This window comes from Ailuropoda melanoleuca, chromosome 4, assembly GCF_002007445.2.
Source record: "Ailuropoda melanoleuca isolate Jingjing chromosome 4, ASM200744v2, whole genome shotgun sequence".
Classification (NCBI taxonomy): domain Eukaryota; kingdom Metazoa; phylum Chordata; class Mammalia; order Carnivora; family Ursidae; genus Ailuropoda; species Ailuropoda melanoleuca.
The window spans coordinates 75,843,726-75,865,873 of NC_048221.1; the positions used below are offsets into that span (position 1 = coordinate 75,843,726).

The 22,148-nt window shown below is 41.4% G+C and overlaps 1 protein-coding gene across 32 annotated transcripts in view; it reads right to left on the reverse strand.

Moving 5' to 3' along the window:
* Positions 1-22,148, reverse strand: part of NRXN1 (neurexin 1) — a 1,113,431-nt gene that overhangs the window by 426,765 nt on the left and 664,518 nt on the right. For 4 of the 32 annotated variants that reach the window (XM_034659122.1, XM_034659121.1, XM_034659119.1 and 1 more), the window contains exons 1-2: positions 7,531-8,480; positions 7,011-7,383 (exon numbers count right to left, since the gene is read on the reverse strand). The exons of the other annotated variants lie outside the window; for them this stretch is intronic. In XM_034659122.1, coding sequence (XP_034515013.1) covers positions 7,011-7,272 — 262 coding nt within the window. In that variant the 5' untranslated portion in view covers positions 7,273-7,383; positions 7,531-8,480. Of the gene's footprint in view, positions 1-7,010; positions 7,384-7,530; positions 8,481-22,148 lie in introns of those variants that run through there. 32 annotated transcript variants of the gene reach the window in all.

The following is a 22,148-nucleotide window of genomic DNA, read 5'->3' on the forward strand; positions in this document are numbered from 1 at the left end:
AATTCAGGTCTTCTAAATTTAAGTGCAGTATTTAAAAAAAAAAAAAACCAAAAACCAAAACAAACAAACAAAAAAAAAACACCTTCGTCTCTTACCATATTGTAGTGGAAAAGCAAAAGTACTGCGGATACTTATTAATTAAGTGACCCTGGCAGAATCATTGCCTCTCTAAATCTGTTTCCCTGTCAGCAAAATTGTGATCATAAGCCCTGCCAGGGTTATGATGATGATTAACTGAGACACTTTACATGAGGGCTCTGTGGAAATATATACTTAAAATATGGCCATTTTTACTAAGTTTCTGTCTAAAGCTTGAGGTAATTCATTGTTATATGATCAACACTGAAAAAAATCTTGCATTTTGTAAGAGAGAGGAATATTGAAAAGGCAATTACCAGTTTCTGTTCAGGAAGATAGTCTACAGCCCACACAGACCCAAAAGAACTGGGCAAAAAGACCAAGCAAAGGAAGCAGGTGCTTCTCTAAGACATATTCCTTAGGACCTCAGGTGAGTGGCAAGTCTTAGGCAAGTACCCTGAGCCTGCCCACCCCCCGCCCCATGGTTCCTGTGAACATAAGTAAGCCACTCCTAAGTAATGAGGAGGACAACTAGATGGCTTAAGGGACCTAAATACAATCTTTGCAAAAATATCTCCAGTTACAGTTACAGTATGTTTAGAATCAATAAGCCTCTGGGAAAAGACAACAGGAGTATGAGGATTTTAAAAGATTCTTTTTATCAAAGGAAACTTAGAACTGAAAGTTGGAACTGATCTTAGTCCAATTAAAACATTATACATATGAATGACAAAACAATATAAAAAGCCATGTTCGACACTATCATTAAGGTCATAGCACATCAGAAAACCGATTGTGTCTTTCATTTAGAAGAGACACAGGGTGTGTGTAAAATGAGGCACCGACAGCTGTCTCTGAGGATGAACAGCATAACCGGCTGAATCAGAACTAGAACCCAAGCCTTCAGGTTTCAAGTCTGTTTTTTCCACCTCATGTGTCTTCTCTCTGAAAGCTCTTCTAATTTTTTTAAAAATTTGATTGTAAATGGTAAGAACACTTAATGAGATCTACCTGCTTCACAAATGTTTAAGTGTGCAATACAGTATTGTCACTCTAAAAGGCTGCGCGGCAGATATGTAGATCTTACTCGTCTTATACAATTGAAACCTTATGCCTGCTGATAAGCGACTCCCCACTTCCTCTTGACCCCAGCTCCTGGCAACCACCATTCCCTTCCCTCATTCTATGAGTTTGACTGTTTTAGATACCTCTAATATAAGGGGAGCATTTGTCTTTCTGTGACTGGCTTATTCCACTTAGCATAATGTCCTCAAGGTTCACCCATGATATACTGCAGAAGTATAGTCTTCTTTTTAAGGTTGAATAATATTCCATTATCTGAGTGTACTATGTTTTCTTTATCCATTCCAACAAAACCACAATGAGAGATCACCTTATACCTTTTCGGATGGTTATTATCAAAAAGACAACAAAGTTTGACGAGGATATCGGGAAACTGGAACCCTGTATACTGTTGGTAGGAATGCAAAATGGTGCAGCCATTGTGAAAAACAATTTCTTTAAAAGAAGAATACACTATACACACACGCACAAAACAAAGCAACAACAACCAAAAAACTACCATAAGATCCAGCAATCCCACTTCTTTACATTTATCTGGAAGATCTAAAATCAGGATTCTGAAGAGATATTCACATTCCTATGTTCATGGGAGCACTCCTCAAAGCCAAGATGTGTAAACAAACTAAATGTCTAATTTTTTAAAAATAAACATTTATTTGGGCCCTATTATAGCCTGAGCTCTCATCAAATCCATGGTCTCATTTATTCTTCACTAAGATACAACTCATATTTTCATTTTATGGATTGAGGAAACAGTTTTAGTGACGATAAGTAGTTTAGTAAATTTATATACTGCTAATAAGTGGCAGTGGCCAAATTTTCACATAGATATGCGTCTGTGAATTATCTTCACCAGACCAAGTTGCCTCAATTGTTTTTATAGTAGTCTGAATTTAAGTTAATGAAGTCCCTGTCTTAAATACATTTGTAAAACTGGACTTATCTCTGTTTAAAAAATAAAAGATTTTATGTTTTGTTAGAAGAAATAAATGCAACTTAGTGAAAAGCAATTGTGCAAGGAGCTCTTTCTAGAACATTAATATTAAGGGAAATATAATGTAGATAAAATCCGCTATGTTGATGTTTTTATCAGATCATTTCATGTTGAGTCCCAGATAACTGCTACACATACATAAACCTGTTTTTTGCATTTATGCTCAGAGGGTACTTGTTTTTACAGAACAAGTTTTGTTTCTTTGCCTAAAGATTAACTTCTTTCTAACAATAGCTTGGATTTTTAGAACTGAATTGCAAACGTTCTGATGGTCCTGCCTTGGGTACCTTGCTCCTCTTACCTTTATTCCCATTATCCCAATTATTATCTGGCCTTCCACAGTACCTGATGCATGAACACAAAAACACACATATACTACATATTTTCTTAAGGCACGGATGGACAATCTAAAAAAATAAATATATTAAAGATGGGCAACCAAAAGTTAGCTGAGAGTCTTGGACTACTTGGCCCATGATTGATTCAAAACTTCTAGAAATATTAGCTGACCACCTTATCTAAAATAGCATTGCAGTGATGCATATTTTTGTTCAAGAAGCCAATGTAAGAAAGAGGTATGGGGTAGAAATGTCTATTTCAGCTGAATACTCATAGCCAAAAACGTTCTGGGTCACACATATGAATTAATTACCAGAAAGGCTAAATTTTTCTTCAACACTAAGTATATTGCAAAAGGTTTTGCTAACTCTCTTGGTTCCTAGACAAAGGAGCAAAGGGATCACTGTATCATACAGCAACTTATGTCTCAGAAAAATGAAAGAAAAACAAAACCGTCCTCAGCAGAATCAATGAAGTGAGCAGTGGGACATCAGTGAGGTGGCCACCAGCCTCTCTTACAGTATTCATTATTGTTAATACATGTTGCAAGCAAAATGCTAGGCTTTGGTCCTTGTAATGATTTCTTCTCCAAGAGATCAACCACTAACGCACATGGTGGGCCATTTCAGCTGCTCTGGGCTTTGGGCCATGAAACCTTGATTCTAACTCCTCTTTGACTTTGATCAGAGATTTGGCTTCATTTTTCGGTGCACCTATGGTATGCCTCAGTAGCCTTACCAGGAAAATGTTATTCTAACTCTTTCTAAAACCAACAGCTCCTCTCAGAAGTTAGTTTATATACAGAAGTGCCCCAGAAAGAAAAATGTTATAAATTCAAGATATAATTATTATTCTTATATAACAGCATTGGGCTGCTTCAATTACAAACCACACTTTCAAAATCTGTTAACATTCCCTTCTGGGAAAGCCCTTTTGCCCTTTAATATTATAAGCTAATCATGACAGTATAATTTCCGGAGCTCATATTTGTGGGAGGAGAACGGCTAGCCCCCGTGTGCTCAGTTGTACGATGGCTTTCTCCTTCCTTTATCTCCTGAAACTACTGAGAGGCTCTAAACTAATTTCTAAAAGTATGTAGAGGTTCTTAGGAAAGCCAGGAGAAGAGATGGGAACCCGAGCACTGCGCTGACATCATTCTATGCTTGGCACATACAGCACTTTGCTGAAGAAATACTAACTGAACACACTGGTCTATTCTGAACTCCTGCTGGATTTAAGTAGCATTCTTAATTATAAGCAGGCTTGCTTTTTATCACTTACAGTCATACAATTCTCTGGTTTTTTAAATAAAAATATAATTTTTTATGGAGGTGTTCTCATCACTTACATTTTTAAGTACGTGCAAAATGAAATGGATTCTGCGGTGATCTCAAAACCTGCTTTTCATATGCATTTTAAAAAAAAATCCTCATCATAATCTCTGCAACTGGGTCAGCTTGCACAAAGATGCTCAGGGTAGCCAGGAGCGCTTTCAGCACCCTGCAATCCTTGTAAGTGACACCTCATAATAGTGCAAATGAAGCATGGCAAGATGAGAAAATGAAGAAGAATGAACCTGGATAGTCAACCCAGCAGTTTTCAAAACACAGAGGGTAGGCTCAATTTTATTCCCTAAAATACACCATACATGATTTTTCTTTTACACATTCAAGCATTTACATTCTTTCCCCATTATGAGAAAAACATGCTTATGATTCCAAGAAATTCTAATACAAAAAACCAGGCTGGCTCATCTCTTCATCAACATATGTATGTTTTCAGGAGTCTCAAATTTTGAACTAAACCTAATTTACACCTGCCTTGATTTTTAGCTAGGAATTTATCATATTGTCATTCACCTTTGTTCTTCCCCTTCAGCCTCGTCTGTTAGGCTCAAAGATTATTTCCTTGTGGGTCCTTATCCTCATTAGCCGAATTTTCAGGCAATTTACTGACCCAACAAATTCAACATCACCTCTTTCTTACTAGGTTTCTTTTAAGCTACCACCCTGCTTGCCCTGCTCTCAGCCCCTCTGCATTCCCACCTTACATCTCTCCATCCCCACTCCCAGAGGCTTATTTCAACCGTAATGTTCCTTGATTGTTCTCTAGCCAGACTTAATTCCCTCTGTTCAAGAAAGGAAAGGGATGAAGTATGAAAGATTCACACCAGTGAATCTTTTATTTTATTTGGCGGAGGCTGGCTACTGACAGGTAAGTTTGTTACTCTGATTTAAAAAAAAAAAAAGGGAATCGGAAATCTTCCTCCAGAAGTATGTTCAAGGAAGGTGGGGAGTTTCAAAAGCAAATACGGCCATACAACACAACCTTCAAAGGAAAGAGAAAGTTCTCTGACCCAAAGGAATAATACCAATCACTGCTCACATACAATTTTCTCCACTATCTTCTATCCTTTCCTTTTTTTCAATGATAGATGTGCCTAGTTTTTCATTCACATACAGAGACAATCACTGTATTCTGGAGGGAAAGAAATGTTTCTGAAGACCAGCAGACGGCGCCTGACTGGGGCAGGAGCTGCAGTGGGAAGGGGAAAGGAGTGCCGGCTCTGCGGCAGGGCCCCTCGGTGTTCTCCTTTCTCCATTTCCCCAGGGCGCCCCCCATTCAGCTGCCTCAGCCCCCGGGAGAGGCAGAGCCACAGAAAAGGAGAAGTTAATATGCATATGAGGTGATTAGCCAAGCGCTTCCCACTGGCACAATTAGACGCCCCACCCCCCTCACATACCCCTGTCTGGCTCACCTCACGCACCCACCCACCCACGCTCTGTCTGCCCCTCCTGCACCCTGACTTGCCTTCCTCCCACGGGACTCACACAATTTTGCACAAAGGCAGGGCAGTGGGTGAGAACGGCACCCAGGTCAAAGGAGCAACAAGGTCCTGGAATACTGTGAGCAAGTGGTGAGAGCAGCAGAAACTCCTTGTGGTTTCAGAGGGATCTAGCCTCTCCCTTCTTCTCAGTTAAGGGGAAGCCCAGGTGTGGGGCATCTCTCCTCTCCAGCCTAGCCACTCTGAACTAGAGAAAATTCCTGAGAGGGGCCTGAGGGAAGGAGGGGAAGGGATTCCTAGGACCCACATCAAGGTGTGTCCCTAAGCCACTCCTAAAGAGGAGGTGGCAGGAGGATTTGTTCTCTCTTCCGTTAGGTTCTCCTATCTAAGCAGGATTGTTCCAGGTAGGAAGCCTGGCCCTGGGGAAGAGGGCCATCCTAGTATGAGCAGCGGCTGCTCTGGGGAGAAGATTTACCTAAAGAGAGGGGTAAAGGATGTAAAGCTGAACCAAGTCTGAGAGAGGGAGGGGCCCTGCAGGGAAAGAGGGATAAGGAATTTAAGTCTCCACAACTTTCACCCTGCCTTTTCAAGTAGCAGACTTGACTCTGGGACAGAAGAAACACTGGTAGTGGGAAAGACTCACAAAAACAGTTTGATATTTATTGGCCGTTCGGGGAATCTGAAATAAGCACTTATCTGAAGATGAGAGGAACCTGGCCTTACATTGCTGGCTGCTCTGGAGAAGAAACCTACCAACCAAGGCTCTTCTCTACACTCTGCTCTTGACAAGGGAGCCTGGGGTCAGAATAGTTTCTCTCTACTCTAACTTCTCCTCCAGGCAGACCTCCTGGCTTAGACCAGCTGGCACTGACCCACCTGTCCCCTCTGGGAAGCACTAAACTCTTGAGGAAGAAGAAAGCAGGACCTCCCTCATCCCAACAGCCTTCAGACAGGATCTGTGGGGAGATGCGTCTGGGTAGCCAAACCACTCTCTGCTCTGTTTAAAAAACAACTCAGTCCAATCACCAAGAAAGAGAAGTGTATTTGTTTTGGGGGGTGGAGTAAAGGCGATGGTGCTCAAAGGTGCTCTCCAAGCCTGGCAAGGTGCTGGCGGACACTGGAGAGGGTGCCTCGGTGACTCTCCTACCTTCTCCAATTAAGGGAAGAGGTGGGGGCAAAAGCAATTGGCAGCGTGCTGAGTGAGTCCTGGGACCAACCGCTTCACTGTCACTGCGGTCTGGGCACACTTTGAAGGAATGTGCAAGCTGGAACCTCTCCCTCCCCCAGGCCTGGGAAAATGGGCAGGAGGTGGGGCAGCACACACAGCACAGACAAAAGGTTCTGCAGAGCCCTCCTCTCTGTGGCGCTCAGGTCCCTCGGCTAAGCGCGGCGCCCCATCCGGCCACAGAGTGACCTTCTGGCTAGTAACGCCCCCTTCCCGCGGGGCCCAGGCGCCCGGCCAGGGATGGTCCTTTAATAGGTGCCCACATCTCTTCTCCCGGCACCCCGACAAGAAACGCCCCTCCCACCCCTCACCACAAACACCCGCGACGCCTTCCCCCAGCCCCTTTCTATTGTCTTCAAAGAGATAAGTGGCTCCCACCAAACACACCCAAATGCACCTCCCTTCCTCGCGCTCCCATTTCTCTGAGCCTTAGGGGCCGAGAAGCGAGCGCAGGGTTGAAAGGGAGAGAGGGAGTAACCCGCGAGAACTTGGCACCTCAGACCCACCATGTCCGCCTCGCAAGGATGCCGGTGACCTGTAGATTGCAATAGGCACAGAATGATGCTTGCTGCTGCCATGGAAATGGTGGATGTGGTGCGCTCCCAAACTGGACGCCCCCCATGCCACTCCTAGGAGGCCGCTGAGGGTGAGCGGGACTATCCAGAGCAGGGCCAGGCGCCCCCCTGCGCCGCCGCCGCCGCCGCAGCCACCGCCACCGCCCCCGGGCGAGCCCAGCTCGGCGCCGCACCGGAGCATCCTCTGGTACATGGCGGGGCGCCCGCCGAGGGGCAGCCGCCGCGGGAGGCAAAGTTTGGGGCGCGGGGAGGGGAGAGGGCGCCGGGGAGCGGGCGGCTCCGGGTGGGCTGAGGGGCCGGCCACCTCACCGCGCCANCACCGGAGCATCCTCTGGTACATGGAGGGGCGCCCGCCGAGGGGCAGCCGCCGCGGGAGGCAAAGTTTGGGGCTCGGGGAGGGGAGAGGGCGCCGGGGAGCGGGCGGCTCCGGGTGGGCTGAGGGGCCGGCCACCTCACCGCGCCAGGGCACCCATCCTCTCCCTCCTTCGGACAGTCTTCTCGGGGTCCTGGAGTCCGCCGTGCCTTGCACCCCAAAGAATCCGAAACATAGCCGAGGCAAATGCAGCTGATGGGGGGCTTGTCCGGGAAGGCAGCCCCGGGGAACAGCGAGCGCGGAGCGAGCGGCTGCTCCCAGATTTCCAGGGCTCCAGGTTCTCGAGAGATACTCCCAAAGAGTTTCGGGCGAGAGTGCGTGCCGGGGGGTGGGGAGCGGGGAAATTGTTTAAAGCTCCTCCCGGAGGGTCCTCACTTCTACATGACAGCCATCCACCGCGAATCCACTAGGTAAATCCATTTAGCATTGTGTGTAGGGACTGGGGAGGCCACTTCGCCGGCCCAACCTCCTTTCAAGGGAGAAGCAGACCCCATGGAATCGAGGCACCCCTTCCCTCCATTCAGCCCCGGCCGGCTCGCCGGATCGCGCCAGCCTCCCCCGGGCAGCGCGCGGAGCAGCGGCGCGCATCGCCTGCTCCCGAGGCAATCTCCGCGTCCGCCGCCTCCTGACACTTACGCCCGGCGAGGGGTTCAGAGGGAAGAGTGCACCCTTATGAAGGAAGCGGGGATCGAACAGGGGATAGAGAGCTGAGGAAAAGAAGCAGACGAAGGAGGGGGGAGGGGGGAGAAGAAAAGAAAAAGAAAAAAGAGAAAAGAAAAGAAAAGAAAAACCACACACGCTGGCGAAGCGAGGGGCTCTATGCAAATCTGCAGTCTCCAAACAGCAAATCACGGAAGCTCGGATGCAATGCAGAGGACGAGCCTATGTAACAAGGGAGGCTGGTCTAGCTTCCCACAGAAATCGCCCTGCTTTGCCTCTCTCATGCATTCTCCACACATCAAAGGGACACGTGTACGGCGATGCGGGGAACACCTAAAAAGCAACTCTCCCTCCTCTGCCAGGTGATCCCTCCGTCTGAATTACAACGGCAAATGGCACCCTTCCCCTACCCCTATGGCTTAGATGTAACCAGTGTCTTGAGAGCTTTTAAAAGGGAAAGAATTCAGCTCTTTTTATTGGACCAAACTTGTTCTGCCAGGTGTTCAAACCCAATCTGCTAAATGTGGTTTGACACCATCTACTCAAGTATCAGTTTTGGTGATCTGTTAATTACACATATTACTCGTAACAAAGAGTCCTCGTTCCCACTACAACACCAGATCTCATATAAGGCAGTGGAAGTGCAGGGAACCAAAACACAGGAGGAGGAGGGGGAAAAAAAACTGAGTGAATTTGGCAGCCAAGGAAGAGACAGAAAAAGAATGAAAGAGAGGAAGGAGACAGGTGGTAAAGAGGAGGAAAGCAGAAAGAAACAGTGTGAATGAGATTGCTTGTACTTCAAACATTTGGGGGGTTATTTAGGCACCCCCAAGATCCCTAGAGAAGCCCAGCTGTGATGGTGTTTTGAAAGGGTGGAGTTCTGCCTTTCTCTCACCCTTTCTTATAAGGAAAATAGCAATAGGAAGCAAATATTTCTAAATCTAATGCCTCCAAGGAAGAGAGGACATTTATATCCTGTGGGTGAAATGCAGCATCTTTAACTGAAAGCTGCATGTCCTGGATGAGAGACCAGCAAAGCCAACACACACCTAAGAGTAAAAATCTAGGACAGCAAGTGGAGTTGGCAAGGAGGACCATAGTCACTGGAGGCTAGCAGATATGATTCAGGACTATGACTGAAATACTTCCCTGGTACCCAAAAGATGATAAAAAACTATGACATGTCGAGTGGCTGAACGTTTTTTGTCTTTATTTCTATTTAAAAACAGAGGAAAACAATGGTGATAAAGCACTACTTCTCCCAGGCTCCTCACTGTCTATATAATCCCTTAGATCAACACATACAAAGTCATGTATTGGGGGCAAAAAAAAGTAATACTAGGAGGATTTGACTCACATCAGCCACTCATGGAAGTGGTCATTTAGACTGCATATTGCATCCTAGTTCATTCAGAGTCACCCTGGGACTGTGGTGGTCACTGTGTAACCACTATCCAGGGGCCAACAAATCAAATCTGTAGCAATCCAGCATCTCACATTCCTGTCAAGCTTATGTGATTCTACTAAAGAACAGTAATTCTTCAGTAGTTCACTGAATTGAAATGGCTTAGCCATGCTAGAGAATGTGTTTTCATCTACTTAAATACACCATGTCTCCCAACTTCCCACAGCTGTTCAAAGAGCAACAGAACCCAAATTCAGCACCTTCCACAGTGTTCTGTTCCCACCCGTATCCCCAGGCCATTTCCTCTTCATTTTGTTATTTTTTTTAGCATGTGTACTTTGATTCATTAGCCAAGGGTTGTGCACATTCATTTTTAATACATCAAGTAAGCTTCAAAACAAAAAGAAGGGGAAAATCATCCCAACAGTACGGTTTTAAGATTCTAGGTAATATTCTGATTGTGACATCTTACAGTGACAATACGGACAGAGCACTGGATTAGGAGGTAGGAAACTTGGGCTACATTCTTGGCCCTGCCATTTACTGGTTATGTCACATTAGTCACTTAGCCTCTCCCTGAGGCTCCGTGGCTTCCTTTATAAAATAGTCATGTTCCTATCTTTCTTAACACTCCCAGAGGGCAGGAAGGCTATAATGCAATATTTAATGTGAGAGTACTTTAAAATATATCAAATGCTCCCCACAATTGAGGCATTATGTCTCTCCTTCCATATAGGTCTAACATATTCAAGCTGGTTAGCCTGCACAGTTCTTCAGTTCCTTTCCACTGACTGGAAATGTAGAGCACTGCATTGTTCTCCAATACCCTTGTATATGATGTTGATCTGTCCTTGCCTCTCCAACCAGATGGTAGATTCCTGAAGGGGAGAGGAGTCAAGTCTTCATTTGTACTCCCTCAAGTGCTAGGCATATGTGAAATGTAAGTTAGCCTCTTGGTGCATACAGTCAAGTCTCATTATTCATCGTAGTTATGGTCTATAAAGTCACCACTGGACAATGAATTAGGGACCACTGAACCATTGCCCCCAGGTGTTGGGTTCCTATGAACCTCCAGTCACAACACTTTCATCAACCGGTTAATATGTAACTTTGTTTTCTGTGTTTTTTTCCGTTTAAAGGCACCTTATTGAATATATTTGGGGTCTCACTAACACTGAACTCATCATCAACCTCACTATAATTCAAGTCTGAGTTGGGCTTAGGTAACATACCTACTTTCTCTCAAAGGCATACTACAGCCTTCTTATGCTTGGGAACATTAGACAGAATTTTAGCACTATGTTAAAGGGCCATTTTAAGCAGCAAAATCACCAAAACCAAAACCAACAAAAAACACAAACAGGTGGAAAACATGCCACTGAACAGAACACAAAAAGAGGACTTGCTTATAGCATGAGAGCTGAAACAAGAAGGCGGTGGCGTGTTGCCTTGTTTGGCCTCTGCTGGGAGCTGGGTGTTAGGGCCTGAAATTTCTTGCCACTCTGTGCCTGTCTGTTAATGACCACCCTAGTGCCACTAGTATTGATTTGGGAGTTACAAATTTTAGTGAAGATGTGAATTCATATCTGTCGATAATGAGGATTTACTGTATTTGTTACTCTCTTAAAAAACATAGAGAAGGATGGGGCTGGGACTTTGAAGAGTGATTTATATAAACTAAAGCTATAGGAGTAAAGTATAGAAGATTCTGGTGAACCTTCCCAAGAGCATTCAGTGAAGAAGAGGCTCTCCTGCCTGCCTTATATTGTCTCAGGCCTAGGGAGATAAAGGTAGGGTTAGGGAAAGGATAGGCTAGAAATCTCGGTTTTACTGGAATCTCCAGAGCTAAAGAGGAAAGATTTACAGCTGCGTTGAAAGAAGACACTGTAGCTGCAGTTTTCAGGCAGGTGTCTAGGGTGCCTCTTTGATACCTAGGGGGCTCTGGGGTGAATGCTATAATACTGATGCTGCAACATTTGTTACAAATGGTTGTAATTTGGTGGAATAAGGAGCATTCTCTGTTGAAAAAGGGGAGAAAAGTCTTGTGAACAAACTTTTGCCTAATCTGGATGAACCAGATAAAGCGTGTGCTTACTTTTTATGTCTCTTCAGCTGGTCAGTCCTTGTGGTTGGAACTGCATTATTTAAAGGAAACTGAGGCAGCACCTGACAAACTGTTGTCAGCTGAGTTAGGAACTGGTTAGAGGAGACATGGCACTCGGCTGCCTGTCATTTACTCTTAAATATTTCAGCATAAACAGTGTAATATAAATGTGTGTTAGTGTTCTGTGTCCCAGGAGAGTCAGCTCCCTTCATCCAGAATTCACGCTCCAATGCCTCAGCCAGAATCACAGAAGCCAGAGGTAGCATCTAGAAGCCTTGGCTATCATCATCTCCAATCAGGATGTGGCTTTGCTCATTAATTACAACGTGTGTTGAAAAAAAAGGTTATTATTTGCAAAATAAATGGCTCGTCAATTGGTGTAATGGAGGTTAGGAATGGGTTCTCTCTCGTAAAACTATTAACATTCAAGATCAGTGGGTTAGCCAAAATATTTTACAGACATGCTTTGCTTTTACTTGAATAGAGTTTGTGAATCTAAGAGGTTATTCACCCTTTACCATAAGGAGCGATGCCACAATAATAGTAGTACTAAGAACTAACACGTTTGTAACTGGCACAAATCTGAGAGCTATAAATTTATTAGTTCATTTAATCATCACAAAACCATAGGAAGTGGGTGCTACTTTTGATCCGTATCAGATCCTAATTCTGACAGATGATGGGCTGGTCGCTGCCTTATTTGCAAAATCTTTTTTGTAAGACATTTTTCATGTCCCTAACAGAACCAAGAGCTGGAACTTACCCACTTCCAGAACAGGCTATAAGATTTTGCGCCTACTTATTAATAAATGTTTGCTTCTGTAGCAGCAGTTGGTTTGCATTTTACATTCACTATGGCCCACACTTTGGGAACTCTTGGAAGAGTGGTTAATGCTCCCCTGCCTCTAACCACTGTGGCTACTGAGATCTACCAAAAAAACCTAATAGCTGTGCATGGAAAACTGTCCTAGGCCCATTCACAGCTGATCATTTGTAACAAACAAGAAGTCAGGTAGCCTACATTGGACAACAGTGTTAAGAAATGGGAGATGGGTCTGAAAGCTGAGGGGAGAAAAACAAAGAAAGGAAATGGAAGGAGAGAGAAGAGAGTGAGTGGAAGGGGTGTGTGTGCAGAGAAATGGAAAAGGACTGGTCATTTCAAATTATTTTTTCATATTTCAAAAATCAACCCTTCTGTCTCAAGTAACAGGACGGTTGTCAGGCAGACACTTTCAACCTTTTCCTGTTTTCCTTAAACCTAATTGGAAATTCTTACAGCTCAGTATTAAGCTTTTTAAATAGAAAAGTAGACACTAAAAGCAGCAGAGGGGAAGTATATTAAAACCCACAGGCAGCACCAATCTTTTAAAAATTAAAAATGAGAAGAGTGTCAGTCTTTCATTTTGCATTTCTACTAATGTCAGCACAATGAAAAGGCAAGAAGACCCCACATATCTGTCTATCTACATTTCTGAGTTGGGACTGAGAGAGAATAAAGAGGAAAAGGCTCAGGAGAGGGTATCATCTGTGAAGCAGTGGAGACAAACCTCTGACCCTGTTTCCTTTCTGAGTTAGTGCAGGTCCCTGTGGGCATTCTGAGAGAGGATCTGAATAGGAGAGCAAGAGTGGTGAGAGTAAAACCAAACCAACCAACCAACCAACCAAATGACAAAAACAAGAAAAAAATATGCCAGGGCTCAAAGCATCCCTGGAGGCCCACAGACGTAATAATGTCACTGGAAAGTCAGTTTCATTTATGACATGTTTCCTCATCTGAACTGTTTCCTATCCTTAATCTCCCACCACACATAATGCAGTCATAGATATAGATTGGTGAATTCTGTCAGGATAGCTATTACCTAGAATGTCCACATTGACATTCCAAATGACAGGGAGAAGGGGAACCCAACATGATACCCAACTCACTCAAATTAAATTAAAGCCTGGAGGTACAATTTGATTTATAAAGCACGATTAGATTTATTCAAGCCAGGTTAGTTGTGTTTAGAGCTGAAGTGTTTTATGATCTCTCTCTCTTTTCTCTTGGCCTATTTAATAAAAACTTCATGTATGACATCCTACCTAAAATTTACTGACTAGGCACCAAGGTGGGGTTATAGAAATTTCACTACAACAGCATCTTTAAATGTTGGGGGCATTCCTTGGGCATCAATCAATCATATGTCATTTTTAATCTCTGTCATCATAATTGTTTGTACAGTTATTTCAGCCAACTTGTGTTGCTGACACACTCTTCCATAGGTTCATGCTATGTGATGTGAATATATTCATAACACAGTGGGAGAACATGGGGCTTGACTGCCAGACTTGTGAGTTTGAGTTCATCATTACTATTCATTAGACATTGCTTTTAATGGACCCTTGCCCCAGTTTCCTCACCTGTAAAATGATTATAACACAATGATTCTTGTAATGGAATTGGGACAGTTTCTAAAGTATATTGAGCACTAAATACAAGTTACTGTCATTTGTTCATATGTACATGTTTTAGATCAGTGCTACAAACATAATAATGACAATGACCTGTAATGTGATTTTTTTAAGACTTATTTATTTGAGAGAGAGAGAGAGAGAGCATGGAGGGAGGAGCAGAGGTAGAGAGAATCCTCAAGCAGACTCCCTGTTGGGTGCAGAGCCTGATGCAGGGCTTGATCTCAGGACCCTGAGATCATGACCTGAGCCAAAATCAAGAGTTGGCCGCTTAACTGACTGAGCCACCCAGATGCCCCTATAATGTGATTCTTAATGTAGCCCTATTTTAAACTCTTCCCTACTCAGTCTATAGTCCAGTTTGGCCATCTCCCAATAATCTCTTAGTTTAGTCTCTGTGTCTCTGTGGTACTCAAACTTTAGTGTCCTGGAGAATCACTAAAAGGATTTGTTACATCATAGTTTGCTTTGCCTTTTTGATTCCATTGCTATGTAGAGGTACTGACAATTTGTATTTTGAACAAGTGTCCAGATAATGCTTATAGTGCAGGTCCAGGGGAACCAGATTTTCAGAACCACCACTCCATCTAAATGTCTAAGTCTTTGCCATAGGTTTTATTAACCAACACTGGGCACGTTTTCTAATTAAGCTCCTTACCAATAAAGTCACCTTCTTAGCAGTGTACTCAACATAGACAGTAGTGCTGCTTCCAGATCTCCTCTTGAAAGCATTCTTTAAAGACTTCAAGATGTCTACCATCTAACCCTACATGTCTTCATCTCACACCTTTCCTTTATTCTGCTCAGAAAATAAATAAATAAATAAATAAATAAATAAATAAATAAATAAAATTTAAAAATAAATAATTAATTGATTCTAAAAAAGTTCTCTTCCATCTTATCTTTTGCATTTGAGCCCTTCTTCGGTTAGCCTGGCCAGAAGCTAGAGGCAGGAACTCAGACACTACACTAGCATTCAATTCTGACTCTATGAACTTATTAGCCACATGGCCTTATGAAGGTTGTTTAAACTCAGTTTTCTTACTTGTAAAGGGGCTTGATAACTGTAGGGTTGTTGCAAAGATTAAATGAATTGACAGATGTAAAGTGCTTAGTGTCTGGTACCTAGTATATATATGTATTAGCATGTACTTAATTTTAACTTTTATTTACTTACCTACTTAATTTTTTGAATAAATTATTCTTTTCTTTTATGACATGGGGAAATAAATCAGAAATGATGAGAATGTCTGTTTCCATATAAAACCTGACACTGGCCATCCACATAGTCCATTACCATAAAACAAACAAACACACAACAAAAATACAAGTCCCTTTCAAGTCCTGTCTTATCAGGCCTCCCGTCTGACCAGCATCGGCTACAGGAAAGATCAGTGACCCAAACCAACAACCTAGAATCTCTCTGTCTGCACTCACCAGCAGTCTGTCAAGCAGATCCATCACTGCAGAAGAAAGAAGCATGGGTTTGTTGAGAATGGAGCTAGACTTGGCAAGACAACTATAAGGCAAGTTAGGGAGATATAAAAACTGACATACAATTTCCAAATTCCCTAGCAAATATAGATATCCAAATCCAGAACCAGACATCATACACATATGATGAGTTCAATTCCCTGAATGTCCAAGCACTTAGAACATAAACCAATTCCATTATCTTTATGAATATATGTTCTGGAATGTATACTACCATTTTAGTTTGCAGAAAGGAATTTAATCATGCCATTTGAATTGAATCTCTAAATAGGTTTATTTGGGATCTATAATCTAATCCCTTTTCAATTCAGGATAAATGTATTGGATTACCCATTTTGTCAAGAGTGATTTTTTTTTATGTTAGTACTATAGTTAAGTTAGTACGACTATCTCACTACAAATACCTGTTTTCCAGGTAAAGTCAAAGCTCTTTAACATGTCCTATTAAGCTCTTCCAAATTTGCCTCCACACTACCTCTAATTGTCTTTATCTCAACTTGTGTCACCTCCCCTACAAACATCCTTGCTTCCAGCCACAGAACTCTTCTCTTCCCAAAACACACAGCACACTTTTTCACTTCTTTACCACTGCCCATGCTATTCCCTCAGTAAAAATGATCTTTTCTCCTTCCTTTCTCTCTTAATATCTCATCCGTTCTTCTGTCAAATTTTAACACATATATCTCCGTTGGGAACTTTTTCCAAACGTTGCCAGTTATTTGCTACCTTCTCAAGTATAGATTATCACAAATAACTAAAAAAAAAAAAAATACTTGGGATATGTAAAAAAGGATATCCACATTATTATTGTGCTGAATGAATAAAGTATCAAAGTAACTGGTTAAGTCTATCTCCATGTTTAGGAGTTTAACCAAAACCAACAGACAAAGGAAACAAATCATCTTCAATTTATCCTTACAGGCTTTCAGTTAGCTCTTTTATTGCCTAAAATATATAAGAAATTTAGGCTGAACTCTGATTTGAATGCTAAACAAATTGGTTTTGAAGAATAAGGGAATTTGTTGTCAAATTTTCTACTCATGCTATAAACAGATGTCTTTCTTTCTTATAATATGTAAAATGGGGGGGAAAATACCACCAAGCAAAGATGCTTGCTGCCAAGCTGAATTGCAGAGCAAACATTTACAGGCAACTTATAAGTCCTTGAAAATAGGATTTTATAATGGAAATACTGGCACCATTTTAACTATAACCATTCAAATATCACCATAGCAGAACTTATAATCTAATATACTTGTTCTGGGATAGATGAGAGATTAAGCTACACATGTCAGAAAAACTTTCGATGGCTCCATTCAAATTGCATGATCATTCCACAGAGTTCAAATCTCTTGGAATAGTTGTTTCAAAATGAGTAGTATATATTCCCAAACATTTATTCTGAAAAGACAGATTATATTTTTTATACTTGTATGAGAAATATATGACCTCTGAGGCATTTCAAAAAATCATTAATCATTGGTTTGTTGTGGGTTTGGGGTTTTTTGTTTGTTTGTTTGTTTGTTTGTTTGTTTGTTTTGGGGGGGTTGGTCTTCTTTCTCTTTCATGAAAGAATTACTTTCCTCAGATTTTCTCTGTTCTATTGCTGAGATGATTCCCCCAGAGAACTGTGTGTTTATCTTGACAGGTGTTAGTAGATCTGTAGACCTCTGTGGAATTGTTCCTAGCTGCACTGAGGTACAGTAGAAAACATCACATCTACAAACTAATGAACTTACCTTACTGCATTCTAAATAAAATAAACCACACAGCAAGTGAAATTAATCTACTAATGTCTTTCTAATGAAGCTTTCATTAGGCATATGGTGTGGTCTTCAATATTTAACACATGACAGTATTAAAGAAAATCTGATGATTTTTAAAATGCAGACCTGATGACTGCCTCATATATTATTTTCCAATGAACTAGTTTACCCTCATTTTACTTTAGGTACTTAATCAAAGTGATACAGGAAACATTTCAAATATTTTATATCCAATGGAGAGAAGAAATAAATGTTCAATCTACCTTTACCCTTAAATAATTAAAACTAGATTTGCTGTTCTAATTTTTAAGAGTGGAGAAAGCTTTCAATTTTCTGTGCAATGTAAAGATTCACACACTAATAAAAATTAGGAGCCAAACATTGAGAATGAAACTACTTAAGTCCAATTCACAATGTCTTGCTTTAAAATAATTCTACCTCCTAGCACAGCAAACACCAGCTTCAGTGGTGGTGAAAACTGGACACTTTAATGGGCAATGGGAGATAACACCAACACGATCAGTATCCCTTCATTGTGGCAACATTTTGATTTGTCATTTGTCAAGGAAATAATTTAAAGGACCTAGCAGGAAAAACTACCATGTAAAAAAATCCCCAATTTTGGAGCATGTGCTATTCCATTCCAACTAATATTTATAGTGTCATATAGAAGAGCCACACGAAAGTCACATCCCCACTGTTACACTAGGCCAAAGTCCTAATTTCTCACTTCAGGTTCCCATGCAAATTATCTCTTGCTTTTTTGTCCAATTGAGACTTGAAGATCTTATCAGTAATGCATTTTACTGTTATTATTTAAATTTATTTATTTCAACTATTATTTACTGCCAACCAGTAAGAGGTAAGAAAACAGACACGGTAAGGGGGGGTCTTTTTTCCTCCCACAGTAGCAGCCAGAAACAGTATGAAAGCAATGGATCATGAAGAAAAGCAATTTCCTACTTGAGGGATTAGACAGTACCCTATTTTGTACTGTTAAATCAAAGTTTTAGTTATTTTTTCAAGTAATACTGATTTTCTTCAATTTACATGAATAGTCTCTAGAGAAACTGCAAGAGACCCCCAAACACAGACCCTCTCAGGCAATCAATATAAGAGAGAGAAAGAGAAAGGAAAAAAAGAAAAGAAAAAAGCTCTCCTTTATGTTGTACTGCTCTGAGCACGCCTTTTACACAGCATGGGGGGAAAAAGGAAAAAGAAAAAACAAACAAAAACCGAAGCCACTACACAAGCCAAAGATATTCAAGGAATAATTTGAACTGTTATGTGAGGCCTTTTGCTTTTCTTTCCTTAGGAAAAATATAGGTGATTTATATTTTCAAGCAGCTCCCCTTTGCTAGCATTAGAAAATTGAAAACTATGTAAATTTCAAAGTTTTGTTTGCTTCACCTTTTAGGTTCACAAGAATATTAACCACTGCTATCAGTCAGTATTACATTCCAATTTGAGGAATTTTGTAGCACAAAACTGTACCCTGGAATATCATGCGAAAAAAAAATTTTTTTTTTAAGATTTTATTTATTTATTCGACAGAGATAGAGACAGCCAGCGAGAGAGGGAACACAAGCAGGGAGTGGGAGAGGAAGAAGCAGGCTCATAGCAGAGGAAGCCTGATGTGGGGCTCGATCCCATAACGCTGGGATCACTCCCTGAGCCAAAGGCAGACGCTTAACCGCTGTGCCACCCAGGCGCCCCGATCATGTGAAAATCTTAATTTAAAATGCATTTACATGCCAGGAGAAGTAACACATGCTTTTAAATAGTAAGGGCAGGGGCGCCTGGGTGGCTCAGATGGTTGAGCGTCTGCCTTTAGCTCAGGTCATGATCCCAGAGGCCTGGGATCCAGCCCCACATCAGGTTTCCCGCTCAGTGGGGAGCCTGCTTCTTCCTTTACCTCTGACATTCTATTGGCTTGTGCTCTCTGGCTCTCTATCTCTCTGTCAAATAAACAAATAAAATCTTTACTAAATAAGCAAAGAAACACATAAATAAATAAAAAGGGCAAATAATAGTTCCATGTATAAAACCTGGGGGAGGAAACTCAATGAGCCTGTTTTCACAGATTGCCTTCCCCCTATTATTTGAGGTTTATTGCTCATAGGAGTCATGTTTGAGGAAGTTGCATATTTTCTATGCTGAAAACTGTCATGTCATAATAATTAAGAACAAAAAGTCCCATAACTAAAGAATAAAGTTGTGATAAAACCTTATAATTTATTTTAACTTATTCCTCGATTGTCCAATTTTATCTGCCTAGTATTCTACCCTTCATGCTGTTAACAGATACTTGAGGCACAGTGGTTGATTAGTGGACAAAGCTCTAGCTTTTATTTTAATTGCCGTCCTTCTCTCTCTCTCTCTCTTTTTTTCCAGTTTGTCAAAATAGGATGCTATTAAGGAATTTTTAAAAACTCTACAGCCCATGGTAACATTAAGAGCAAGAGAAGAAGTATATGAACATAGAAGATATTTTCCATTTTATGTATCATTGGAGTAATATTTTCTAAATTTGGTGGGATAGCCTACTGTATAAACTAGGAAATTATTTATGAAAATTAAAGGGATTAAAAACTATACACAGAAACCAAATTAGAAGAGTACAGATCTATTACAACCCAGCAGAATAAGATTTGTCTGTTGCAATCAAATAACCTTAGATAAATGTTGAAGGAGTTCAGCATGGCTGAGATAAGTAGGATTTGGAGGGATGAATGATATTTTCACCCAGCGCAAATTACTCAATCCAATAATAAAATGATAAAAACTGGTTAGTTGGGCCAATGAAGTTTGAATCCACTGGGCTTCCAGGAATGGGAATTAAAAAAGCAAAACAAAACAAGAAAAACAAAACAAAATGAAAGCAAGACTTAGATTGCTGAGAGGTCACAGAAGGGAAAATATGTTGTCATTTTCCAGATAGTATAAAAATATGATTTGGAATAAGATTCACATCTAGCACTAAAGAATCCTACGGTTTCTCATGACTCACTAGGCAGTATCTATACAGGAATACCAAGATTCCTTTTAAAAATTGGTGACTGCTCAATTCTAGTTTTTGGGGGGCAGCCCAGTCCTTGGTTTGCTGATCAAGCTATGAGTCTAGAAGAGTAGATGCAGCAGATATTTCCAGTTTGGTACGCAATATCTATTTTGCCTTTTCCCTGGCAAATTGAACCAATTGTTTTTTGGGGAAAGGGGGAATAAAGTACATAGGATGACAATATGCCCCACTAAAAATACTTGTTTTCCCAAACACCCTTACAGTCAGAGTGCCTTTGTGACCCAGTTAATCTTCAGGAAATGTACACAGAAGTCATTGGGAATGTTTTTTTAAAAAGTCAGACTTGGATAGCATGTCCCTTGAGGCTTTTTGCCACAAAATCTTATTCTTCCTGCCCTGGATGAGGATTCAGTGCCGATGGGAAATACCCATTCAGAGACCATAGGGTCAAAATGACACTCCGAGGATAAGGAAACCAGAGGACAGAAGGAGCCAAAATACTTGATGATTTTCCTGCAGGGGTTTCACTAGCCCTGTGTCATCTAATTCTGGACTTCTTCCTAGATCTGAAAAATAAACCATCTGATGTAAGTCAGGTTATCGGTTTTTGGAAGCTAAATGCATACCTAACATATAACTTATTTCTTGGAAGGATGATTACTTGTATGAGTAAGTCAGCCAGCCACCCTGGGCTATAGGAGAGCCATTTATCCTTAAGCAAAGTAGGTGACATACTGCCCCAGAACTAATATTAAAGAGTCAGAATATGCTTTGGGTTTCTTCAGAACCACATGCATTGTTTAAAGTCAAGGCAGCTGCTTTAATACAGGAGCCCATTAAAGATGATAGTTGGGAAATAAAGCTATCCAACGCCCTTAAACAAGAAGAAAATGCCATTTAGTAAAGAACGGTATGGACCTGGAGGGAAATATTTTTTTTCCCCTCCCCTCCCTGAGCATGCCAGGAAAAAGGAAGAGAACATTCCATTTCTTAGAGTTAGGGAATTAGAATCTGCAGAAGACACATACAACCAGGGGTCTCTGAAGTGGGTTAGGTTTACCAGTAATAAACTCATCTTTCCAGGCAATGCATCTAACTGTGAGGAGGCTGGTATATATTTATTTGCTGTTTGTTCATCAATGTATCTAATAATTTATTTATCCAACACATATTTACTAAGCATCAATTCTATAGTAGGATTTGTACCAGGCCCTGAGCTCATCCAGAAAGAAGCAATTAGGGGCCTGGTTCCAGTTGAGGAAATGAGTCCTCGGACTTATGGCCTCCTTATCTTGAGCTGGGCTGATCCCAATACCCTCTTGAAGTCTGTGAAACAATGATATGTACGTTGTGACTTAGAGAACTTTCCCTGTAGATAGAATCAAATTGGAGCTGAAGGGGTGTTCTTACTTCAGCTAATAGAGTTTCATACTCAGAGAGTTTCAAAGCAGCAATACACACAACTCAGACATGCTTATTGACCAGGTGCTTACCACCGATTTGGCAAATGCTGTTTATGAAGTTTTTAAGAAACAAATATTGATCCAAACAATTCCCTTGCATTTAATATTCTGTCATTCTTCAAAGCCACTATTAACTTTGATGTACACATGCAATTACTTGTCTGTTTAAAGAGTTTCAATTGCCCTAACTCTTGGGCACCACACCATGATTAAATGCATACAAGCAACAAGTTGTTGACTAGGGCAGCCAGAAAACCACTGTGGCCTGAGATCGATGGTTACATTACCTACCAAAGAATGTCTCTGTCATTACTTCCTACTGTCCTCCAAA